Source organism: Epinephelus lanceolatus, chromosome 21, assembly GCF_041903045.1.
Source record: "Epinephelus lanceolatus isolate andai-2023 chromosome 21, ASM4190304v1, whole genome shotgun sequence".
NCBI lineage: Eukaryota > Metazoa > Chordata > Actinopteri > Perciformes > Serranidae > Epinephelus > Epinephelus lanceolatus.
Window position 1 is genome coordinate 24722652 of NC_135754.1, and position 23672 is coordinate 24746323.

General features: G+C 39.5%; 2 protein-coding genes across 3 annotated transcripts in view; one reads left to right on the plus strand and one right to left on the minus strand.

Annotated features, from left to right (window-relative positions):
• Positions 1 to 7748, plus strand: part of polr3a (polymerase (RNA) III (DNA directed) polypeptide A) — a 60703-nt gene extending 52955 nt beyond the window's left edge. For both annotated transcript variants that reach the window (XM_033612133.2, XM_033612134.2), the window contains 6 exons: positions 55 to 147; positions 2939 to 3103; positions 3266 to 3430; positions 5922 to 6053; positions 6697 to 6829; positions 6911 to 7748. In XM_033612133.2, the coding sequence (XP_033468024.2) occupies positions 55 to 147; positions 2939 to 3103; positions 3266 to 3430; positions 5922 to 6053; positions 6697 to 6829; positions 6911 to 7059 (837 nt within the window). In that variant the 3' untranslated portion in view covers positions 7060 to 7748. The remainder of the gene's footprint in view (positions 1 to 54; positions 148 to 2938; positions 3104 to 3265; positions 3431 to 5921; positions 6054 to 6696; positions 6830 to 6910) is intronic.
• A 3201-nt stretch (positions 7749 to 10949) lies between these two features.
• qrfprb (pyroglutamylated RFamide peptide receptor b) overlaps positions 10950 to 23672 on the minus strand; it is a 29766-nt gene continuing 17043 nt past the window's right edge. The window contains exons 3-6 of the mRNA XM_033612070.2: positions 22932 to 22993; positions 17775 to 18010; positions 16420 to 16517; positions 10950 to 14589 (exon numbers count right to left, since the gene is read on the minus strand). Of these exons, the coding sequence (XP_033467961.2) occupies positions 14192 to 14589; positions 16420 to 16517; positions 17775 to 18010; positions 22932 to 22993 (794 nt within the window). The 3' untranslated portion in view covers positions 10950 to 14191. The remainder of the gene's footprint in view (positions 14590 to 16419; positions 16518 to 17774; positions 18011 to 22931; positions 22994 to 23672) is intronic.

The window sequence follows — 23672 nt, forward strand, 5'->3', positions numbered from 1 at the left end:
AGGAACAAGTTGAAGAGTTGTGCTGTAATGAAGGTCTCTCGCTGTTCTCCACAGATTTCTGAGTACATAGAGGAGGTTTTTCTACCCGATGACTGCTTTATTCTGGTGAAATTATCTCTGGAGAGAATACGCCTGCTGCGACTGGAGGTACCTCAGCTTTCCTTTTTTTTTTTACTGACACAGTGTGAATATTTCAACTGCGTCCCAGCTTTCACACCTACCCTTTGATTAAAGATTCATTATAGTTTGTTACAGCTTGGCTGGTGTTTTTGGAGTTTGGCCATCATTGCTGTCAGTCATGATAACACAGTGTTTAACATGGTGTTTAGTCGTAAAGTAATTGCTGACATCTGAGAATCTGGAGGCATCACTGTCGCTCACTCTCCCAGACCTCTTTGCAGCAATTAACTTGGTTAGTACTTGTCACAATACCAGAATTGTAAACTTCAATATTACACTAAAGAACTATACTCGATACCTCTTTAGATAAAACAAAAAAAGTCCTAGGTCCTTTTTTTTCCTTTTTATTAACAACGTAAACACAGTCATTGAACATATAAACACGTTTGTAATAACATTAATATTAATTACAATGTGGTTTGAAGTAGATCTGGGGTTTTTTTTGTTTTTTTTTAAACTTCCATACTTTTGATAGTATTTAATGTATCATTTACAGAGAGTGTATCTGTTTAAACATGTGGTATCGAAAAAGTATTGATTCTTTTGATCAAACAATGACAATTAGTCCATGCATCCATTTTCATCCATTTATCCGGGGCCTGGTTGTGAGGGCAGCAGGCCAAGCAAAGCACCCCAGATGTCCCTCTCCCCAAAAAATGCTTTCCAGGAGGAGCTGGCTCTGCTCTGATCTCCCTCCTGATGTCTGAGCTTTTATCATCTGTTCCTTGTCTCATTATTCACCAATTTCATGAAAATCCATTCATAACTTTTTGAGTTATTTTGCAGACAAACAAACAGACAAACAAACAGACCAACGCCGGCGAAAACATATTTACCTCCTTGGCGGAGGTAAATATGTTGCTGGCTTTATCCAATAAAAAAAACAAAAACATCTGAACAAACTATAGCCCATTCTATGAGTGCGAGAACAATCAGAAGAACCTATTGAAATCACAGAGTTATCAAAATTAAAAACCCCAAACAAATTGTAATTAACATTTAATATTTAAATTCAAATGTTTTTTATAGACATAGTTTTATCTGATGTAAAGCATAACAGTGGGACACAGTTCAATGTCTGTGCCATTAATTAGATTAATTTATGATGAGTCATATGCAGTGTTCATTTTTTTGACAAAATGTATGACGAATATATTTCATCCACAACCTTTTTTTCCATTACAAAAACAAGACGATGACAAGTTAGAAATAGATCTTGATAATAAAATTTATGTTTCGTTTTTGCTGGTGAGACAAGATGTGACGAAAATGTTAGTGGTATCATCCGACATCGAAAGCCAAGAACGGCCGTGCTTGTAGTTATCTTCAAAGCTGCATGAGAGACAGGCTGGTAAACTCCAGTAAATAGTCTGCACCAGGATGTTTCGGTAGCCAGCAGATACACTCACACCAGAGCAGCATCAGCAGTTGGTGCGAGTTGCGAGCTGTAATTCAGCAGTAAATAATCAGCTGTGTGTGTCTGACTGTGGATGGTGGAGCTGCTGAATGGATTTGTTGAGTTCATTAGTTGCAGCGGTGGCTGTTAGCAGCTCTGCCTGCCACTTAATGGCAGCGGCGCAAGCGGCCACTGGCCACTGGACCTCACAGCTGATCTCCGCAGGACTCCAGTCAGATTCGGACTGTATCGGGAAGGTTTATGGTTTGATGCTGTTTGACAGGCAGGTGGAAGGCTCAGTTATCTGTGAGTGTAGCTGTGTTGTAAGTAAACAGACTGAGCTCAGATCAGTTTTCTCTGACAGAAATGAAAGTTTAGTTTTAATCACCAACTCTGTGAGAGGACACTAGCTTAAATCTCCAGACTGACATGTTGCAGATTAAGAAAGAATTCAGGCTTTAATTAAGTTATTTTTTTTCTTCTTCTTAACAGTGAGATCAATGAGTCAGAGTTTACAATGAACCTGGGGACAAACCTTAGTTGTCATAATAGTTATTTGTGGTGTCAAAGTTTTTAGACCATGAATAGAGATGTTGAGCTTTTCAAATGATGATTAGTAAGTGTGAGCTCACAAATCAAAAACTGCTGGAGAAATGACAGTTTGTAAGTGTAGAAATAATTTGTAGTTGTAGAAAAAAATTGCCTTAATGAAATTTTTATACAACCTGTCACCTTGATTCTAATTTCTGATATATGAATTAGCCTCACTGGATTAGTTCAAAGATAAAAAACATAATGACTAAAACCTTTTGAATTTTCATCGACTTAAACTATGAAGAATAAAATGACTAAAATATGACTAAAACTAATAAGCATTTTCATCTCAAGACTAAATCTAACATAGCTGTCCAAATTAACACTGTGTACGTGTCATATGGAGATACAAAAATGGCCAGAAAAAAGGCCTTATTGATCTTGTTCAGTTGATTTTAAACATAAAGCTCAGCCCTAATGTGCATTCGTTCTGCTGGACAAAGTGCATTAAACTTTTGTTGAGGTCTTCAAAAGATCCTTAAAAGCTTTAAATCTGATCTCAGAAAGTCTACAGCAACCTTCTATAAAAGAATCTGAAAAACCTGATAGAGAATAGGCATTTGTGAACCCTATCATTGATTCTGGATTTAAAACAAACTTCAGTGACACTGAAGAGGTACTGAAGTCTTTCTTTCATCACATAATGCAACATAAAGTTTGCGCTCTGTTGCTCTAACAACAGCAGCTACAACATTTAGATTTTTTTAGATAAGTGGTGTTGGGTTGTGTTGTAAGAACAACAATTTTTTTTTTTTTTCTTTCTTTCAGGTAAACGCAGAAACGGTGCGTTACTCCATCTGCATGTCTAAGCTACGAGTGAAACCAGGAGACATCGCTGTGCACGGCGAGGCGGTTGTGTGTGTGTCTCCACGAGAGAACAGCAAAAGCTCCATGTACTACGTGCTGCAGTCATTAAAAGAGGAACTTCCTAAGGTCACTGATTATTTGGTTGTCTTTGAATTGATAATTAGAGTAATTACTAAGTGAGGCCCAGAATACTGTTCGTTATGTGGTGCTCTTAAATTTGTGCCCCTAAATAAAAAGTAAAGTGTTAGTTTCTTTTGTTTTAACTGTTCTCTTTTCTCTCTCTGAAAGGTTGTGGTCCAAGGAATACCTGAAGTGGCCCGCGCTGTCATTCACATAGACGAACAGAGCGGCAAGAACAAGTACAAACTGCTTGTGGAGGGAGACAACCTGAGAGCTGTCATGGCAACACATGGAGTGAATGGAAACAGGACCACTTCAAATAACACCTATGAGGTAACTTTAAAAAGAGATCAGAGTGTCAGATTAGAGCCCTGTATACGTCCTTATTTTGGTTCCACATCTGCCACATGAATTCTGAGACTGGATCTGATACCCGTGACAGATTGTGTTCTGCAAACTGGCCTGCTTCAATAATAAATACAGGTCAAGACAATTTGAGTGAAATTCAGTTCCATACCGATATTTGGCCTATAAATCGGTGCATCCCCAAATTAAATAACATCCATCAGAAATACAAATGGATTAACCAGTTTTCTAATTGGTGTTCTATTAGCTGTGATATACCCACAGCTTAAAACAAATCAGGACAAAGCATACAAACTTATTCCAACCACTGTTTTTTTTTTTTTTTTTATTTCAGGAAAAATTGACTGAGCACTCTTCACTCTGTACTCTGTAAAAGCTCTTTTACAGCAGTGCCTGAGTTCACATTCAATCGGCTTGAAGGATACACATATATAATAGCAATTGCAATGAAGTGATGAGTGATAAGTCCATAAAAACAAATAAGTAGCAGCAATGTCTATTGGGAATTACAAACAGCAATTTTAAAAAAAAAAGTACAAAGACGGAAAAGTTAAAATATAAGAATAGAGTCTGCCATAAAGGACGGATACAAAACAACAACAATAAAAACAATTATATGTAGAAAATCATTCCTGTCAGTTAACCAAAACAGGAACTACCACATCATCTAGTATGCACTTGAAATGTTATAACGACATATACCTCTATAATTTAAACACCTCTTGGAACTTGTTCCACTTATTTGGGACGAACAAAAAAAAGTTAATTTACCAAGCTCTGTACAATGCCTTATAAACAAAACGGAGACAATGTTCTTCCCTTCCGTCAGTCAGAGATGACCACACCACATTCTGATATAGCTCACATTGGTGTTTCATTCAGGGCGCCCTATTTAAACTGCTTTGGCCTGCCTACTGTTGCTGCTTCCTCTGCAAGCTGCTTTGCAACCTGCCTCCACCCCAGCTCCTCCTTTTCATGTTGTATTTGACTTATCAATATCATTTCTGTTTGTCTTTGATAATGGCTCTGTTCTGTTCTTTGGGGGTCTTTGCTGCTGCTCTTAGGCTTTCCATGTAGGCGCATTGAAGGGCAGAGAGGTTTGCTCTCTGTACCTCAGGCTTTCCTCGTTTGCATGTGGAAGGGCAGAGAGGTGTGCTCTCTCCGCCTTAGGCTTTCTGCGTTGGCCTGTGGAATTGCAGAGAGGCCCCAGAACAGAGCCGTATCGCCGAATTCTAGTTCTTCTTAGAAATAAAATGGAAACTGTGGTCGACTGTATCAAGTGAATTTAGTGTGGATTGGATCTAAGACTGACACTACAGTAGGTTGAGTAATTGTCCCTCTATTTATTAAAAACAAGCATGACCAAAATCTGTACAATGCACCCAATTGAATTCTCACCTTCTTTGTAAGCTTAAGCACGTTCATATGCAAGTCAACATAATTCTGATTAATAATATAGTGAACTTTTAATGCATAATGCTACTTGTGATTTTATTGAAGGCTCCTTTTTAGAACCAGCATGGGCAAATGGTCAGAGAACACAAACATATTCAAGTATTTCAGTGAAAGCTAGAACAACCTTGCAAATAAAATTGCTCTTATTTTCTGCATCACTGATATACTGTAGCATCCTGTAGCAAAAAAAAAAAAAAAAAAGAATGCATCGTAATGTGCACAGTTTCTGTTACTGTTATTGTTATTTGGTGGCATTGCTGTTGGGGGCTCAACAATTTGGATTAAGTGCATTTACAATGTATTCCCTCAGCTGAGAATCTGTTTTGCTCATAGATGGACTATTGACTATAGAATGATGCTATTCACAAAGGAAATGATAAGCGAAAGGCATTTCTTAGCCAATTTAAAACCGAAAGTCAGAACATAAACTGGTCCTCTCCAGGTCTACTACATTGATATGAATGGGGCAGACAAAATATTAGAAAGTAGCCAACTCACTCTGATTCAGTTTCATGTGCATGCTGTCGTCTGACAACAGTAAGATTTGCCATAACACGCTTTGTGTCAGTGACTCTGAGCTGTAATATGAGATGAATAGCCTCAGAGAGTAACAAAGAACCAGCTAAGATGACCTACCACTGAAAGAAAAGAGGAAAAAAATCAGTAGACATCATCACAAAAGCTACGGGTCTTATTTTTCTTATTTTTATTGTCCTACATCATGGTAAGAGTGATAACACACATTATTAGAGGCTATTGTGCAGAGATATAAATAAAAATATAAAAAAAGGGCCTTGAGATTTTGGCCCTTTGGTGTGCCTTGAAAACAAAACATTTGAAAACCATTATAGACTGACACGCGTAACCGCCGTTACATTATCTGCAGTTAACCAATTAATGGTTAACTGTTGACATCACTAGGTCGGGCCCAATCGGTTGAGGCGGAGAATCAAATCTCTAACAGGCTTGCTTGATTTACAATCTTCTCTGTGTATTTTTTCAGGTTGAGAGGACTTTGGGTATCGAGGCAGCCAGATCCACCATCATCAACGAGATTCAGTACACCATGGTGAACCACGGAATGAGCATCGACCGGCGCCACGTGATGCTCCTTGCAGATCTCATGTCCTACAAGGTATGACCCTCACAATCTTGATGTTTCTTAAACTGAGCATAGCGTTAGTTCAGGCAGGACACAATGTCAAGCTCAGCTCACATCCCAGCTACATCAGCTGATCTCAAACAGCCCAATCAACTGATGGAGCAGCTGATTGATGGAACGGAGTCAGCTGATAGATCACATGATTCCTTTCTATGCAACCAATTGGTAAATTTCATTCAGGGCGCCCTATTTAAACTGCTCTGGTCTGCCTACTGTTGCTGCTTCCTCTGCAAGCTGCTTTGTGACCTGCCTCCACCCCAGCTCCTCCTTTTCATGCTGTGTCTGACTTATCAGTGTCATTTCTGTTTGTCACTGATGCTGCTCTGGTCTGTTCCCGGGGGGTCTTTGCTGCTGCTCTCCCTGCCTTAGACTTTCCATGTAGGCGCATGGAAGGGCAGAGAGGTGTGCTTTATTTGCCTCAAGGCTTTCTACGTAAGCATGTGGATGGGCTCTCTCCGCCTTAGGCTTTCTGCGTAGGCCTGGGGAAAGGCAGAGAGGCCCCAGAACAGAGCCATATGGCCAAATATAATACTGCAAATGGAGTGTAATTAAGTGTTCCTGACTGAATTGCGTTTCTGCTGTATTTCACCTATTGTATTGTCCTCTGTCCATAAAGGGGGAGATCCTTGGAATCACCAGGTTTGGTTTGGCCAAAATGAAGGAGAGTGTCCTCATGCTGGCCTCCTTCGAGAAAACAGCCGATCATCTCTTTGATGCCGCCTACTTCGGACAAAAGGACTCTGTCTGCGGTGAGCTGACGCTTCATCTCTGTTGTGAACTTGAACTCCACTCTTGATTGGATCTTAACAAGTCTTGTGTTCTTCTTTCAGGTGTGTCTGAGTGCATCATTATGGGGATTCCAATGAATATCGGAACAGGACTGTTTAAACTTCTACACAAGGCGGACAAGGATCCCTCTCCAGTCAAAAGGCCTCTCCTCTTTGACTGCCCAGACTTCCATATTCCTTTGATCACATAGCAGCAAGGAGAGAAGCAACAGCAGTAGGATTTTTGAAGGAGGATTTTTTTCCTCAGGACCTGCTGTCTACGGACATTTTGAGATTATCTTCAGCAATTACAGAAGTGCCTGCAGAAGTGTCAGATGATTTCCTCTGTGGGGATCTAACAGGAAATTGGAATACAGCCTCTTGTTATTTTGTCTGACAGACTATGTGGACGCTGTATTTCATCTTACACATAAAGTTCGTTAGCATGTAAGAGGAAGTGGAATTGCTTATTATTTCAGTTGAAATCAGGTAATGTGTGAAGAGAGAACAGAACAGTTCAGATGCTCTGATGTTCTTTTTGGCTTTTTTTGTGTTTGTTAAACAGTGTGTTTCCTGTGTTATTAAGATGTTACATAATCTTATGTTCCCTCAGTGTAGTAGCACTGAACAAGTGTGCAGCAGACTTGAGAAAGATTACCTCTTAATCATGAAGCAGACTTAATTTCTTTCGGTTAAATATACAAGTCTTGTTTATAGCATTGCAGCTTTGAGACTTTTCATTCACACTGCAAAACCCACTTCAGGTTGTCTTTTCTGAAAAGTGCTTGTTTTTGTACGAGATTCACATCATTAGGGGTTCATTGAGGTAAAACATTTCCATCCTGTGTGAAGCCTATTCCTAAAATGTATATATAATGTAATAAAAAAATATGACCCACGACATCATGGGAAAGTATTTTTTGTGTATATACAATGAGTAGCGCATCCTTTTGGCCAATCAATTTCTAAATGCAGTAACATAAAGTTTAGAAACTTTATTGACCAGATGTCAGATATCATCACAACCTCCAATCTTTTTCAATTGTGGCATACTAAACTATAACTTTATTGAGAAAAAAAATAATATATTAAAAATAATAATATATTAGGACTTTTTAAATGACATATGTTACTATGACTTTTTATAACTTTTTCACAGACTATAAGAAGATATAAATAAGATATATAAGATTATACTATATATAAGATTTTTATAAATGAAAAACTATACTAGCATTTTTTAAAATAATATTTTGACTTTTTAACAACATTCTTTACCATGACTTTTTGTAACATCTCTCACATACTACACCATGACTTTAAATGACAAACTTTACCATGACTTTTTGTGACTTACTGACACATACTGTACTATGACCTTTTTATGCAATTTTGAACGACACACTATGCTATGACATTTTTGAGCAAATTTCAATTACATACTGTACTGTGACGTTTTTAAGCCATTTTTAAGGACATACTACAGTAATGTTTTTATGCTGTTTTGAATGACATACTATAATGTTTTTGTACAATTTTAAATTACACACTACACTATTACAATGTCATGCAATTTTGAACGACATACTATACTATGACGTTTTAATGCAAATTTGAACGACATACTATACTATGACACTTTTGAGCAAATTTGAACGACATACTATACTATGACGTTTTAATGCAAATTTGAACGACATACTATACTATGACTTTTTTATGCAATTTTGAACGACATACTGTACTATAACTTTTTTTATGCATTTTTGAATGACCTACTATGCTATGACTTTTTTATGTAATTTTAAACGTCATACTATACTATGATGTTTTTATGGAATTTTGAATGACATATTATACCATACATACTATACTATGACTTTTTAGGCAGTTTTGAACAACATACTATACTATGACTCTTTATGCAATTTTGAATGACCTACTATGCTATGACTTTTTTATACAATTTTAAACAACATGCTATACAATGACTTTTATGCAATTTTGAACAACATACTATACTATGACTTTTTATGCAATTTTGAACGACATACTGTACTATAACTTTTTTTATGCAATTTTGAATGACCTACTATGCTATGACATTTTTATGCAATTTTGAATGACCTACTATGCTATGACATTTTTATGCAATTTTGAATGATCTACTATGCTATGACTTTTTTATGCAATTTTGAACAACATACTATACTATGACTTTTTATGCAATTTTGAACGACATACTATACTATGACTTTTTATGTGATTTTGAACAACATACTATACTATGACTTTTTATGCAATTTTGAATGATCTACTATGCTATGACTTTTTATGCAATTTTGAACGACATACTATACTATGACTTTTTATGCAATTTTGAACGACATACTATACTATGACTTTTTATGTGATTTTGAACAACATACTATACTATGACGTTTTAATACAATTTTGAACGACATATTATGCTATGACTTTTTTATGCAATGTTGAACGACATACTATACTATGACTTTTTTATGCAATTTTGAACAACATACTATACTATGACTTTTTATGCAATTTTGAACAACATACTATACTATGACTTTTTATGCAATTTTGAATGACCTACTATGCTATGACGTTTTCATACAATTTTTAACGACATACTATACTATGACTTTTTATGTGATTTTGAACAACATACTATACTATGACGTTTTAATACAATTTTGAACGACATATTATGCTATGACTTTTTTATGCAATGTTGAACGACATAATGTAGAATGACTTTTTTATGCCATTTTGAACAGCATAATGTACTATGACTTTTTTATGCAATTTTGAACAACATACTATACTATGACTTTTTATGCAATTTTGAACGACATACTGTACTATAACTTTTTTTATGCAATTTTGAACAACATACTATACTATGACTTTTTATGCAATTTTGAACGACATACTATACTATGACTTTTTATGCAATTTTGAACGTCATACTGTACTATAACTTTTTTTATGCAATTTTGAACAACATACTATACTATGACTTTTTTATGCAATTTTGAACAACATACTATACTATGACTTTTTATGCAATTTTGAATGATCTACTATGCTATGACTTTTTTATGCAATTTTGAAGGACATACTATACTATGACGTTTTCATACAATTTTGAAGGCCATACTATACTATGACTTTTTTATGCAATGTTGAACGACATACTATACTATGACTTTTTATGTGATTTTGAACGACATACTATACTATGACGTTTTAATACAATTTTGAACGACATATTATGCTATGACTTTTTTATGCAATGTTGAACGACATAATGTAGAATGACTTTTTTATGCAATTTTGAACAACATGCAGTGATTTGCGGCATCAGAAATCAATGGAAAAGGTGTCGTTTAACGTTGGCATGATACACGGCTGGTTGAGGTTATAGTTTAACAGTGCCCGGCAGTGTCAGGGGGAAACGCAGTGGGAAAAGGACAAAAGTTAAGGCGGTTAAAGTCTGTGACCAAAACATCAACATGATGAGGTTAGAGTGAGAAAGTGTTGGCTATGTTGATCCTGAATGAAATTGCTGACATTGATCCAGGACCATCATTGTTATGTTGATGTCGACATAAACAAATTATCCAGAATCAGCGTGATGATGATGATGGTCCTGGATAAACCTGACCAAATCTATCCAGGATCAAAATGTAGTACTCTTTGTTAGTGAACAGCTTGCTAGTTAGCATAGCCAACCTAGTTAGCAAGCTAACTCGCTAACCCCACAGGTTTTTGTTAAATGTTACTGAGGATTTTGTTCAATTTTATTAAATTCAAATTGGAAAACTAGCTCTGAAGAAGTATAAAGGAATTTTGAAAGAAGCAGAGGAGCAGCACACTGTGGGTGTCTGAGGGCTGTGATTGGTTGATTGTAATGTTGATCCTGGAATGCGATGTGGGATGTTGATCCAGGAGCATGTCCTACTGGTCAAATCACACCATTTGGCATGATTTTATTATAAAGTGAAACATTAGGTTCAGTCCCTGTCCCCACTCGGATAATTTGCATATAATCCCTAAATTAAAAGGCCCCATTTGAATAATGCTGAAAAAAAACAAAAAAAAAACAAGTAACAGGCCGTTTTATTAAATGCAAAATTTAATATACCAATGGGATTAAGACCTCATTTACTGCAAAATCCTGTTCTTGCATATAGAAAGAGCAAAATCTTTACAAAATGCCACTGATACAGTCATCCAAGGACAACACTTGTTTGACACAAGCTGAAAATAGAGCCTACTGGCACTCTGATCCAGTGATCTGCATTTTAAAAAACAATGAAAGCAATCAATTTTCAATTAATTATCACGATTTGATTTTCCAATGAACGTCTTTAAAAACAACAATCTGCACAGAGCATTGCATAAAAGCCAAGCTGCTGTTACAAAACATGTTACGAAACATACTTTTTTGTAAACACCAAACATTCACTTAAGTTGTGTCAATATCAACATTACAAAAATATTTCACAGTACCATTAAACAAACACATTGAGATAATTGTGTCCCCTGTGTGTGTGTAATGCTGCCATTCCTATTTCATTTTTGTTTTCTGTTCATGTGTGTGAAATGGCCGTATGTTTCCAGTGATAGAAGAAAGATGGTGTGATTCATGTCATGATTATAACATCAAAAGGCTGCACTGGTTTGGTGCATGTGAATTGGACCTTTTTTCTTTCAATAAACCATAAAATGATATGTATTGTTTATTATCAAATTTGTTTTACAAAAAAAAAAGAGCTGAGTCTAAAACCGGTGTAGTAAGTCCTCTTAACATTTAATAAGCAACACTGTTAGCAATTGTAGATATCAACAAGTGCTATTTGACTGGTTAGATTTCCAAGCCACCATGTCCATAATGTGATTGTGACTGGTAGCAACTGACCCCTACAGCTATTCCATTTGACATCAACGTTTCCAGCAAGCTTTCTTCAACGTTTATCTGCACACACTGTGGTGCCACACAGCTGGTTCAATATCAGCAAAGTTTCCCTTTATATTCATTGTCTTGTGTGGCGATCAGCAGTGATGTGGTGGTTCACTTTTACACTGTGATCTGTAGCCTATAGTTCGGCTTTAGCTTCTAACTATCTTTGTCTTTTGAACCTGTTGTTGCTGCTGAGTCAGTTTGACATCCTGGTTATATCCTTCAAACACAGACTGTAGACCCCTCTGTCTGCTTCTCTCTGGAGTCACTGTTTCATTGCTTCAAAAATAATATTTCTTCAGGGAGTGCAGCCAGTTACAGCGTGGGCTCCATGCTTACTCCGGCAGCTTGTCGGACCATCACAAAGGAGCAGGGCTCAGTCAATGGTTCGCATGTGGATAAGCCTCATATCCTGCCCTCTACACACCCACATTCAACCATAAATAGCCAATGCAAAGCACATCATGAATGCTGATCCATTGAAATGACCCTGCTGATCAGTCGTTCTTCGTAGTAAATCATGCAAGAACAGAGTGACTGCAGTATTTATATGTTCACAGCATCAGACTTATTGCCTCACACCATGGGCTTACTGGCACAAATAAAACTGTCTGACTGAATGTTTCTGATTAATGTGGATTTATAACTAAAGCATGATATGAAGTGAAATTTAATGTGTTAGAAGAATCATTATAAGTATAAGGATTCCTCTAACATTTCATTTCTACAATCTGGCTTCAATTCACAAGTACAGTTTCCGTACAGGTGCACACATTCTCCTGTCAAGTTGGTCTTTTACAGATCATAACTCTTGTGAGGGAAGCGGCGTATACCACTTTGAGGCCTAGTTTTGTGCATACCTAAAGGTTATAAATGAGACCTCAGGATGTCCTACTGCATCCAGTCATATGTTGCAGTATGCAAGCCATATTTGTAACGTGTCAATTGTTTTACAGATATCTTGAATTAATATTTTAACTAGTCAAAATGACATTTTGACATGCTGAAAAGTCATCTCCACCAGTGAAACTACATTGGTACTTATAAGTCCTGCTGATTAAATGTTAAAAGGGCATGCCGTATGTAAGGTGATTAAGAAGCACCCTTTAAATGGGCTCTATGTGAAATTCAGAGAGTATGAATTGTCTGGTTCTCAACATGGTGGCTGAGCTGGTGGTTAGCAGCTAACAGTGCTAACTCCATAAATAGTGCTTACAACAGCAACAGTGCTGACAGAGCATCCCATTATCAGATGCAACCATAGGAGCACAGTGCAAAGCTGCAGCAATGAGCTAGCCCCTGACATACAAACATGCACTAACATGAATGAGCGGCTGGACCTGTTCACCACAACAAACCACAGAGAGGCTCCGATTACAACACACACACAGAGGTAGCATGACTTCATTTCAGCAGATAGTGGTTTGCTACTATATTAATGCTTTGAATGTTGCATACAGAACCTTTGGAGAAAAAAGTACAAGGCTGTTGTTTTCGCATCTATTTGGGCTATCTATATAGCAGTTAAAAAAAAGTCAAAATAGTTTTTCATACATTATATAAAATGATTAAATTGTTCAATTGAAAGAAGTGAAAAGTGTACACGGATGTTTGTTCCTGCTGGCAATAAGAGGTGTTTCATTATCAGACTGAATTTGTGTGAATCATCGATCTCTATCTCCAAAAGATTTAAAAGCAATAAACAAATCTATGAAGCTGAACAGCAACCTTATAAAGATGATGTTTTGCAATTGAACCTGAACTGACTTCAATGCTGCCTTAAACTAACGCAAATCTAGCAGTGCAATAAAAGCTGAGGCATCGTCCTTTGCTTCTTAAAGGCAGAAAGCTTTTGAAGTCCTCTATGATGTTTTTTCCAAAGAGTTCTCAGTGTAGCATACTCAGTACAACTCTACAGTGGTGACCCTCAAGTGCTTTTTTCGGATGACACTGAACACAGTTGCATCTGACACACTTTTAAGCATTTACTGAGAGAGGCTGAATGTCCTGCAGATTTTAGAAATATCTCAATAGAAATGATTTCTCTAGTCAGAGAAATTCTCTAACAAATTGGTTGTTCAGTGTCTGACTGCTGATTGTGATTGCTCCAGGGGTAGTCTTCACAGCAAAAGTGCCTCTTTTTGGAATTCCTTAATTTCCTTTCTGCTGTTCTCCAAACCAGAATGAAAAAATGCTTTTGCCCCTGGCACTTCAGAGATATGTTTCCAAGCTGTTGGACTTTTTGGGACCTTGAACCACAACTGTGAGACCTGAAATCACATTTGTTGCTCCTACAGCTGCTCCATCAACAGGGGGAGGGGGTCGACTTCAACTCCTGAACTTTGAGCCAATTCTCATTTGACTTGAGAGGAGCTGTTTGCGGGGAGCACTGTTTGGATAGTGGACATTTTTTCTCCAATTATTTCCAGCAAGCTCTCTTCATGTGATGAACATGCGGGTCCTTTATCTTCTGAGTTCGGCTTAGAGCTAGTGCCTTCACCAGAATCCATGAAGGCGTCTCTACTTTGGGGTTTGATAAACTGCACAGTGATTTCTGGCGCCACCATGGCGCTGCCGTGCTGGTTAGGCTTTCGGATGCAGTCGGAGAGGGTGGAGACGCAGCTCTTCTTAAAGTTCTCGTTCATGAAGGCATACACGATGGGATTGTTGAAGCTGTTGAAGAACCCAATGGCCTGAACAATGGCGATGATCATGTTCAGTGTGACGCCGTCATATTTGTTCTCCAGGTCATCTGACAATAACACACAGGAAGTTTAAAACTCAAACTGATGAACTGCACGGAGATTTTAAATAAAATGGCAATACGCACTTAAAGGTCCTGTAAGTAACTTTTTACCAGAACTATTCGGTTTCTAACACAATTTAAAAAATGGCCACTTTCCCCGACTTTCCTGGTTGCCTCTAATGCAGCCTGTGGATTGACCTGCAGGCAGTGGACTTGGGCCAGATTTTCCGGAAAGAAACAAAACAAAAAAAAAACAACCAAAGGACGTGACCTCATGCACATTCTTGGGTGCCTTGATTTTCTTTAGCTCTGCTACAACACTAACAGTGTGCAACTGTAGCTAAGGTTAGCTAAAAAATAGAGTCCATGAATGTCAACAAACAAATGGCACCTACCACAACATAGAGTCTGCAAATGCTGTTTCCATTTTATAAATGTTTGCAGCTGTGACCCGGAAAAGATGGACCACCACTTAGCCCCTTGTAGCAACTCAAATTCAGCCAGAACAAGACAGAGACCCTGAGCGCCAGGAGTCTAATCCCAAACTGCCCTCTTGCCTCCAATCAGCACACGTCATTGGTGTCCTTACATATTAGGTCCTCGCTGTGAACCCTGGGACTGGGGTTTGCGCTGGCTGAACTTGAGCTGTCTGCTCCTGGGGGTAAATGCAAGGCAAATCAGCGATGACCCAAGGAATGACCCCTACTCTGTCTATGAATGGCTAGTACTTGTTGCCTACATTGATTGGATTGATAAGGTTAAGGCAAGAGAAGTGGGATTTGTTAGGGTAAAAATATCAGGATAGGCCAATCAGAGGCAGAATAAGGCAGAGTAAGGCAGGCAATTCCTTCACTATCCTAAAATTCGCAAATTCACTTCCCAGGGAAATAGTGTCCTAGCGGCGGGGAGTGAGGCGTCCTCGGGCTATGCAACCAGCTATTTTTTGTCTCAACTGTGGTCTGAGAAAACAGTAAATGCATCACATTCAGTGCTCTTTATCAAAATTTCAGTGCCCTCCGGTGCTTAAAAGAAATCCTAACATTAGCAGAAAGACTAACCGACGGTGTTATTGTGGCTGTAGCTGGCTATGTTAGCTAACGTCAGCTTGCTTGCTAATGCAGTCAAACTGCTAGCTAACATAGCAAAATACCATCTTGGATGATGAACGTTATTAAATTCATCCAGATTCCAGGGCTAATCTGGTTGTGAAATTCGCTACCTTACCGTTTAATCAGCTAACATTACAAAGCAACCAACAGCAGATCAATGCAGCCTAGCTTAGTTACAGCTGGCTGGCTTCCATAGACAAATTAAACTAACGTCATCAGGATGGTCTTACCAGGGTAGCCTTAGCTTGCTTGCTTGCTAACGTTATCGTTAGCAAAATATTATCTGAGGGGATTTTTCAGATGTCTTACTTGCCAAATTACTTCCCCAGCTAACATGATACACAATACAAATTTATAATACATAAATTTGTATTGTGTATCATGTTAGCTGACAATCTGTGTTGATTTAGTCAACGATAAATGATGTAACGCTAACAGTACAAAATGCTTTCTACTGAGCAAATGTTAACCAGGTAGCTTTAACTTCGCTATTCTACATGGTTGGTTTAATATTAGCTGATAATGTACTTTGTAAACAGTAACAGTTTTGGCCGACGCCCAGGTTCTCGCTTACGGCTACGGAGTGCAAGCACCATGCTGACTGTAGTTCACTTAACAGCCTCAGATAAAGGTGTTAATAATAACAAGGATTTTCTGAAAGTTATTTACAGAACCTTTAAACTGTGTCAAGAAATAGTCCCTCTTTCCATTTCACATTCATACTTACAATACTCAAACAGCATGTGGACTGTGTGAAAGGGTGCCCAGCAGATGGTGAACAGCAGAACGATGGTAATCATCATTTTAACTGCTCTTTTCTTTTTCCTGTAAAAGATCACAGAAGACATGCTGACTTGTTCCAGTGGGAAATCAACCAGGGTCTAGGTACCATGTCTGAAGGGTTACTTTTGGTTCCAAAGGTACCATGCCGAAAGTGTTTGGTGGAAACGAGGCTATTTATTCGGGGTATAATATTTCATAAATTTCATGGTTCCACTCGATACAACAGTGTTGTCGTATCGAGTTTTCAATACCAGAAATGCCAGAAAAGGGAAATGTCCTTGATTTTATTCATTTTAATTAATTTATTTATCAAAACTAACATCGCAAGGTATGATCTGTTAGACTTTGAACAATGATGGAGTTAAGTGACCCATCTTCTGAGGTGTCTTCTTAGCAGCATATAAAAAATAACAGCTCCTTAGAAATGATAAAATATAACACTGTGGCTATAAAAAGCACAAAAAAAAATTCTGAGTTTTGGAGATAATGATGTATAGATGTCGGCCTTCCCTTGAATATAATTAAACTTGATGGCACTCAGTTTGTTGTGCTCAAAGAAATGTGCATCTGCTCATCGATGAGAGTCTCTTGCTCATATCAGAATCAGAATTATTAATGCCATCCTTCTGAGCTGAGCTGTTACTTTATATAGCTCAGTGGTACTAGGTGAGTTAATTAGCAGGAAAATGCATGCTTCCTCCTGCGTGGTGATATGGTGGGCAGGTGTAGTTCAATTGAAAGAAAATAGTTTCGACATGAAACTGCTCACAGCAGGGTCTGTGGATTATTTTGGGTAACCAGGTTATGATTTCTGGAAAGGGACATTGCTGTTGAGTTTTTCAAATGTATATTTGGTGCTTTGAGCACCACAAGTCAAACATCTCTATGCCTGATATATCCAACACTTAGCAACTCACACCAAATAGATCTAGACTGAAAAATAGCACCACAGGTAAATAAAAATATGTATTTTCAATTTTGAGGTGATCTGTTTGTTTAATATATTAGGTTGCTAAACTAAACTAGTGACTGAAAAGCAACTGCAGTCTCTCCATCCCCTTTTTGCAGGTGTAGGAGCAACAAGTAGGAATTGCTAGTGCAACTACAACGGCATGATCCCTAGCCAGCTTCCCACCCACAACCACAGCCAACTATGTACACTGAAATGCAAAACAAAGTTAAAAACGCCACTCAGAGGAATTGTATCCATACTACCAGAGGGCATGATGATGTAAAAATATTTCTATGTGATAAAAATGCATTAATATGTAAAGGAGGCACACGTGCTGTCTAACCTACCGTGAGATCTTATTGATCTCTCTGTGATTCATGGTGTTGAGCACTGAGGAGTCGCCCACCCTCTTGCGGATCCACAGCTCAATGCCGATGCGTGTGTAGAGGAAAAGCATGGCTGTCAGAGGGAGCAGGAAAAGAGCCACCATGATGAAGGTGGTGTACGCCTGCCTGTGAGTCAGAGAGCGCCAACTCTCCTGACAGCACACGTGGTAGTGATCATACAGGAAGTCGTACTTCACCTTTTCAGAGGAAAAGAGAAAAATTGTTAGTCCTGGAGGAATGAACCAGTCATATAAAGTAGATCAGACTTACAAGGGGGGAAGTTATGAGGCAACTCTTGGATTACTCTTTTTAACTGTTAATCACTTTTTACAGTTGTTTTTCGACCATTTTTATTTTCTCACTGTGTTGGAGTGCCCAGTCACTGCCAGCATGTCTGCTGGCCTGGGGAGAGCTGCTGACAAACATGTGACACTGCACCCACTTTAATGAGTTTCTCTCATATTCAGGGACATGACATCTCAAATGACAGAACGGGGGCAGGACCTTAATATTCTATGTATCAATATATAGTATCTCTGTTAGGACTTAAAACATTTGCAGTGTTGCCAAACATTTTCATGGTCAAAATTTTAAAAATGTTTTCATGACTTTTCAAGATTCATTTTGTCATTTTTCTTATGTATCTGCATACAACAATATATACAAACAAACATTCAAACCACTGACAGGTGAAGTTAATAACTTTGATTATTTTGTTCCAATGCATTGTTCTGCTGGGAAACCTTTGGTTCTGGCATTCATGTGGATACCACCTGACATGTTCCACCCACTTAAACACTGTTGCAGACCAAGTACCCCCCCTCATGGCAACAGTACTCCCCATTTTAGTGGCTCCCCAGCAGGATAAGGCACCATGCCACACTGCAAACATTGCATAGGAATGGCCCAAGGAAGGTGACAAAGACCTCAAAGTATCAACCTGGCCTGCAAATTCCGTGCCATTAACCCTGGAAATTTAGAAGACAGGTCGAATCCTTGAACTTTGGTTCAGGCATTCATGTGGATACCACCTGACATGTTCCACCCACTCAAACACCGTTGCAGACCAAGTACCCCCCCTCATGGCAACAGCACTCCCCAGTGGCAGTGGCCCCCCAGCAGAAAAAAGCACCATGCCACACTACAAAAACTGTTTAGATATTGGCCTGTGGAGCATGACAAAAAGCTCAAGGTGTCAACCTGGCTTCTAAATTCCCCAGGTCCCAATCTGCTCAAGGATTCTTGTGATGTGCCGGTGTTGTGGAAAATTCTCTGCTGCTGCTGGTGAAGAATGAAATAGAGACTTCTGCTGGCCGACAAGGTTTTTATTTTCTTTGCAAAGAAAAGGTCAATCAGCACACGAGCGGTCAGAATGAAGAAAGACCCAGAGCATGGGAAAGCTTAAACACTTATACCTGAGGACCACCTCTTAAGATGTGTTTCACACCCTTCTGTCTGCGACGGGGAGCCGCCCCCCTAGGGTGTGTTTCACAACTGGCGTATCCTGCAGGATTTTGTATCTGGGTGGGAGGTTAAGAGGTCTAGACATCTAAAGTAGTTGAAAAGACAAAGAATACACAAAGAAAATGAAATTACAGTTACACCGGTACCCCAGATGTACCCCTAATCCAAGGTGGGGCCTCCTTGGATCAGACTTGGCTCTGACCTGTCGAGGCATGGACACAGGATCTCTGGGAGTGTCCTGCGGTGTCTGGCACCAGTGTGTTGGCAGCAGATCCATTTAGGCCAGTGGGTTGTAAGGTGGAGTAATGGCACATGCCACAGATGCTCATCCAGATTGGGATCTGGGGAATTTGGAGGCCAGGTTGATACTTTGAGGTCTTTGTCACATTCCTTGGGCCATTCCTGAGCGATGTTTGCAGTGTGGCATGGTGCCTTATTCTGCTGAGGGGCCACTGCCATTGGGGAGTATTGTTGCCATGAGAGGGGTACCTGGTCTGCAACAGTGTTTGAGTGGGTGAAACATGTCAGGTGGTATCCACATGGATGCCAGAACCAAAGGTTTCCCAGCAGAACAATGCATTGGAACAAAAGAATCAAAGTTATTCACTTCACCTGTCAGTGGTTTGAATGTTTTGGCTGATCAGTGTATGTTAAACATATTACTTAAAACTTCCTGTTCAAGGACCCATAATAGCATTTTCAAGGCCATTCACAGTGTGTAACACGAACAGAGGTGTATAGTACATTTTACTCCAAATGTTCATGACATTATAATTGGTGGTCTGCAGACATGGAGCAGTAGAGCTCCCAAAGAGGGGGAGTGACAGCCAACAGTTCTGTTAACCCACTGGTTCATTTCACCATGCTCAGCTTTCAGAGCAGTTAAAATTAAATCAGTGTGCATTGGTCCTCTGGGCAACAACTTTAAATAATCTCAAAAATGTAGCACAATGTAAAAGCAGTAGTAGCAACAAAATGCACTTAATGGGCTTCACTGATAACAACACCTGGACACACTGTTCCTCTGCAACAGACAACCACTTCCATGCATTCTGGCTCTGCACACCTGTTGAACGGTTTTGGTCAGGATCATGGGAGAGCTTTTAGGTGATCTCTCCTCACTCACAATCCCACACCATCTCAAGACTTTCATTTTGATAGCAATAACTTTGGACAAAAAAGACTTCTAAAAGATTACTCAACTGGAAAGACAAAAAGAAATTACCAATAACCCATTGGCTCAATCTGTTGACAGACCACGCAAACTTAGAAAAGCTCTCAGCGACCCTAAAGCAACAGCCTGACCCCATTCCATAACACCGGGTCTGCGTTTCTGCAGTTCATTCAGAGCCGATTCCTTATACTGTTTTACTCACTCACTTCATCCTCCCAATACCAATATGACAGCTTGAGTTTGCTTTGTGTTGTTTGTATCATAATGTCTTTCTTCTTTGTTCTGTAAATATGTTTGTTATGCACAGGTGGTAAAAAGTTAGGTATGGAAACTTTGGGATTCATGAGCCTACATGTTAAATCCCACTTGCCAGCCAAACTCAAACATCCATCCAAACATCCATTTTCTAACCACTTGTCCTCTTGGGGGTCACGGGGGGGCTGGAGCCTAACCCAGCTGACATTGGGTGAGAGGCAGGGTACACTCTGGACAGGTCGCCAGACTATCACAGGGCTGACACATAGAGACAGACAACCATTCACACTCACATTCACACCTACGGACAATTTAGAATCATCAATTAACCTGCATGTCTTTGGACTGTGGGAGGAAGCCGGAGTACCCGGGGAGAACCCACGCTGACACGGGGACAACATGCAAACTCCCCACACCCGGGATCAAACCGGGAACCCTCTTGCTGTGAGGCGACAGTGCTAACCACCACACCACCGTGCCGCCCCGTATTCAAACATATCAAATTCAAACTCTGTTCAAACAGAATTTTGTCACACATCAAATTTTGTCATAATTAGTGAATGAATTTTTGAGTTTTGGCCAAAATTAAGCCACAGTAACTTTGACCTTTGACCTTCGACCACCAAATTCTAACTGGTTCATCTTTAAGTCCAAGTGGATGTTTGTGCCAAATTTGAGGAAATTCCTTCGAGGTATTCTTGAGATATCGTGTTTACAAGAATGAGATGGACGATTTCACAGTGACATTGACATTTGACCACCAAATTCTAATCAGTTCATCGCTAAGTACATTTGTGCCATATTTTACGGAATTCCCTCAAGGCATTCTTGAGATATTGCATTCACGAGAATGGATTGAGGGACAACTTGAAAACATAATGCCTCTGGGCAAAGCCATCACCGGCCTGGTGGCATGAAATTGATTTCTGACAGAACACTAATACAGAGTAGGCTGACCAAATGTCCTCTTTTGCCTGGACATGTCCACTTTTCACGTCCCGTCCGGGGCGTCCGGGGAGTTTTTATAAACTGATGATAATGTCCGGTTTTCCGTGTGTTTGTGTGTGTGTGTGTTAGAGTGCGGCACGGGCAGCATATTTCTGTCCGAACCCGAACCGAGCCCGACATTATTTAATGACCAAAGCACTGAGTTTGTGTCACACAGTGGTTACAGGCTATTTAACAGGCCGGGTGTGCGCCGTGGGTGCTCAGCTGCGGAGAGGCTTCCAGCGAGAGGAGAGGGAGACCTCCATGTTTGAGACGGGAGTGGGAGGCAGGAGGTCCGACGCTTCTAGCGAGGGGAGAGGGAGAAATAAAACAAAATAAGATAAAATAGGAAAAACCTGTCTCCCTCTTTTATTTAATTTTCAGTGTTTAATCAAGGCGGAGGCGGGCGGCTGGAGGTCCAAGACTTCCAGCAAGGAGAGAGGTAGAAACAAACAGCCAATGTGTGTGTGTGTGTGTTATGTGCAGGTGTTGTCACGTAAATAACAGTGTCCAAGCAATAAACAGGACAGACAATAGGATTTTATTTATTTTTACACTACATTTTCACTGAAAGCTGACCGGATCCGACCTGAGCCCGAATACAATTTATAGCTACATTTTTGACCAAACCCGCCCGACCTGTCGGGTACCGTCGGGCTCGGATCGCCACACTCTAGTGTGTGTATGTGTCCCCTATTGGGGCCTATCTGAATTTCTGTCTTTGAGAGATATTATTTTGTAATATAACTGAATTTTCTATCCATACACATAAATTTTAAATATATTAAAATTTAAGGCATCTTTGAGTAAACTGCGAGTATTATTTAAGTAGGCTATGTCGTGGCTGGCCGAGTGTCCTCTTTTTTGGAATCAAAATATGGTCACCCTAATACAGAGGGACTGGAATTAAAGAGGTGACAGCATTTTCGAAGGATTATATGGTATACTAAACAGCAAGCTAAAAAGCTAGCTAGCAGTTCTCATCCTCTCAGTGCATGATTTGTTTGTTTTCACTGGGCACTGGGTCCATGACATCCAGAAACTATAGCAACTATAGCTCACTATAGGTGAGCATTTGGAGCATTTTAGGACATATCTGGAGGACTGAAAGTTACAAGATAATGCTGAACTGTCTTTCTGGATCTTGATATTTAAAACAATTATATGCCCTCCTGCGCTGAATCAGTTTTTTTAACCCAGTGAAAGGAATTGTGTGACATGGTGCTTCGAGTGCTTACCTCTAGCTGTTGCACAAACAGCATTGGAGAGCCCACTATTACCGAGGCAACCCATACCAGCCCTGCAGGATACAGACAAGCAAAACATTGGTAAACAGATACAATGTGCAGATAAAACCTTACAGTTTGAAACAAACAGTAGCTGCTGGTGATATTCAAGGATGAACCTGTGTGTGACCAATGTCAAACCAGAGGCACAGCTGCTGTATAATTAAATTCCTCTTTTACATAATTCACACGCTATCAACCATGCCAAGTCTCTGCAAGGTCCTTCCACATTTTTTTTTCAGCTCCAACAGTGGCAACAAATTTGTGTGTAAGCTGTTCACAGAAGGAAATTTACTTCAGTCAGGAACACTTAAGTGAAAGAAAACTTTATTTTCATTGGCAGTATTATATCTGGCGGAAAGGCCTCTCTGTCTTTTTCCGGGCATACGCAGAGAGCCTCTTCTAAAAGGTATGCCCTTCTGCATGCCCACCTGGACTGCCTAAGGCAGAGAGAGCACACCTCCCTGCCCTTCCATCTGCAAACAAGTAAAGCCTAAGGCAGGGAGAGCAGCAGTAAAGACCCCTGAGAACAGACCAGAGCAGCATGAATGACAAACAGAAATGGCGCTGATAAGTCAGACACAGCATGAAAAGGAGGAGCTGGGGTGGAGGCAGGTTGCAAAGCAGCTTGCAGAGGAAGCAGCAAGAGTAGTTTAAATAGGACGCCTTGAATGAGATTCACCAATTGGTTGC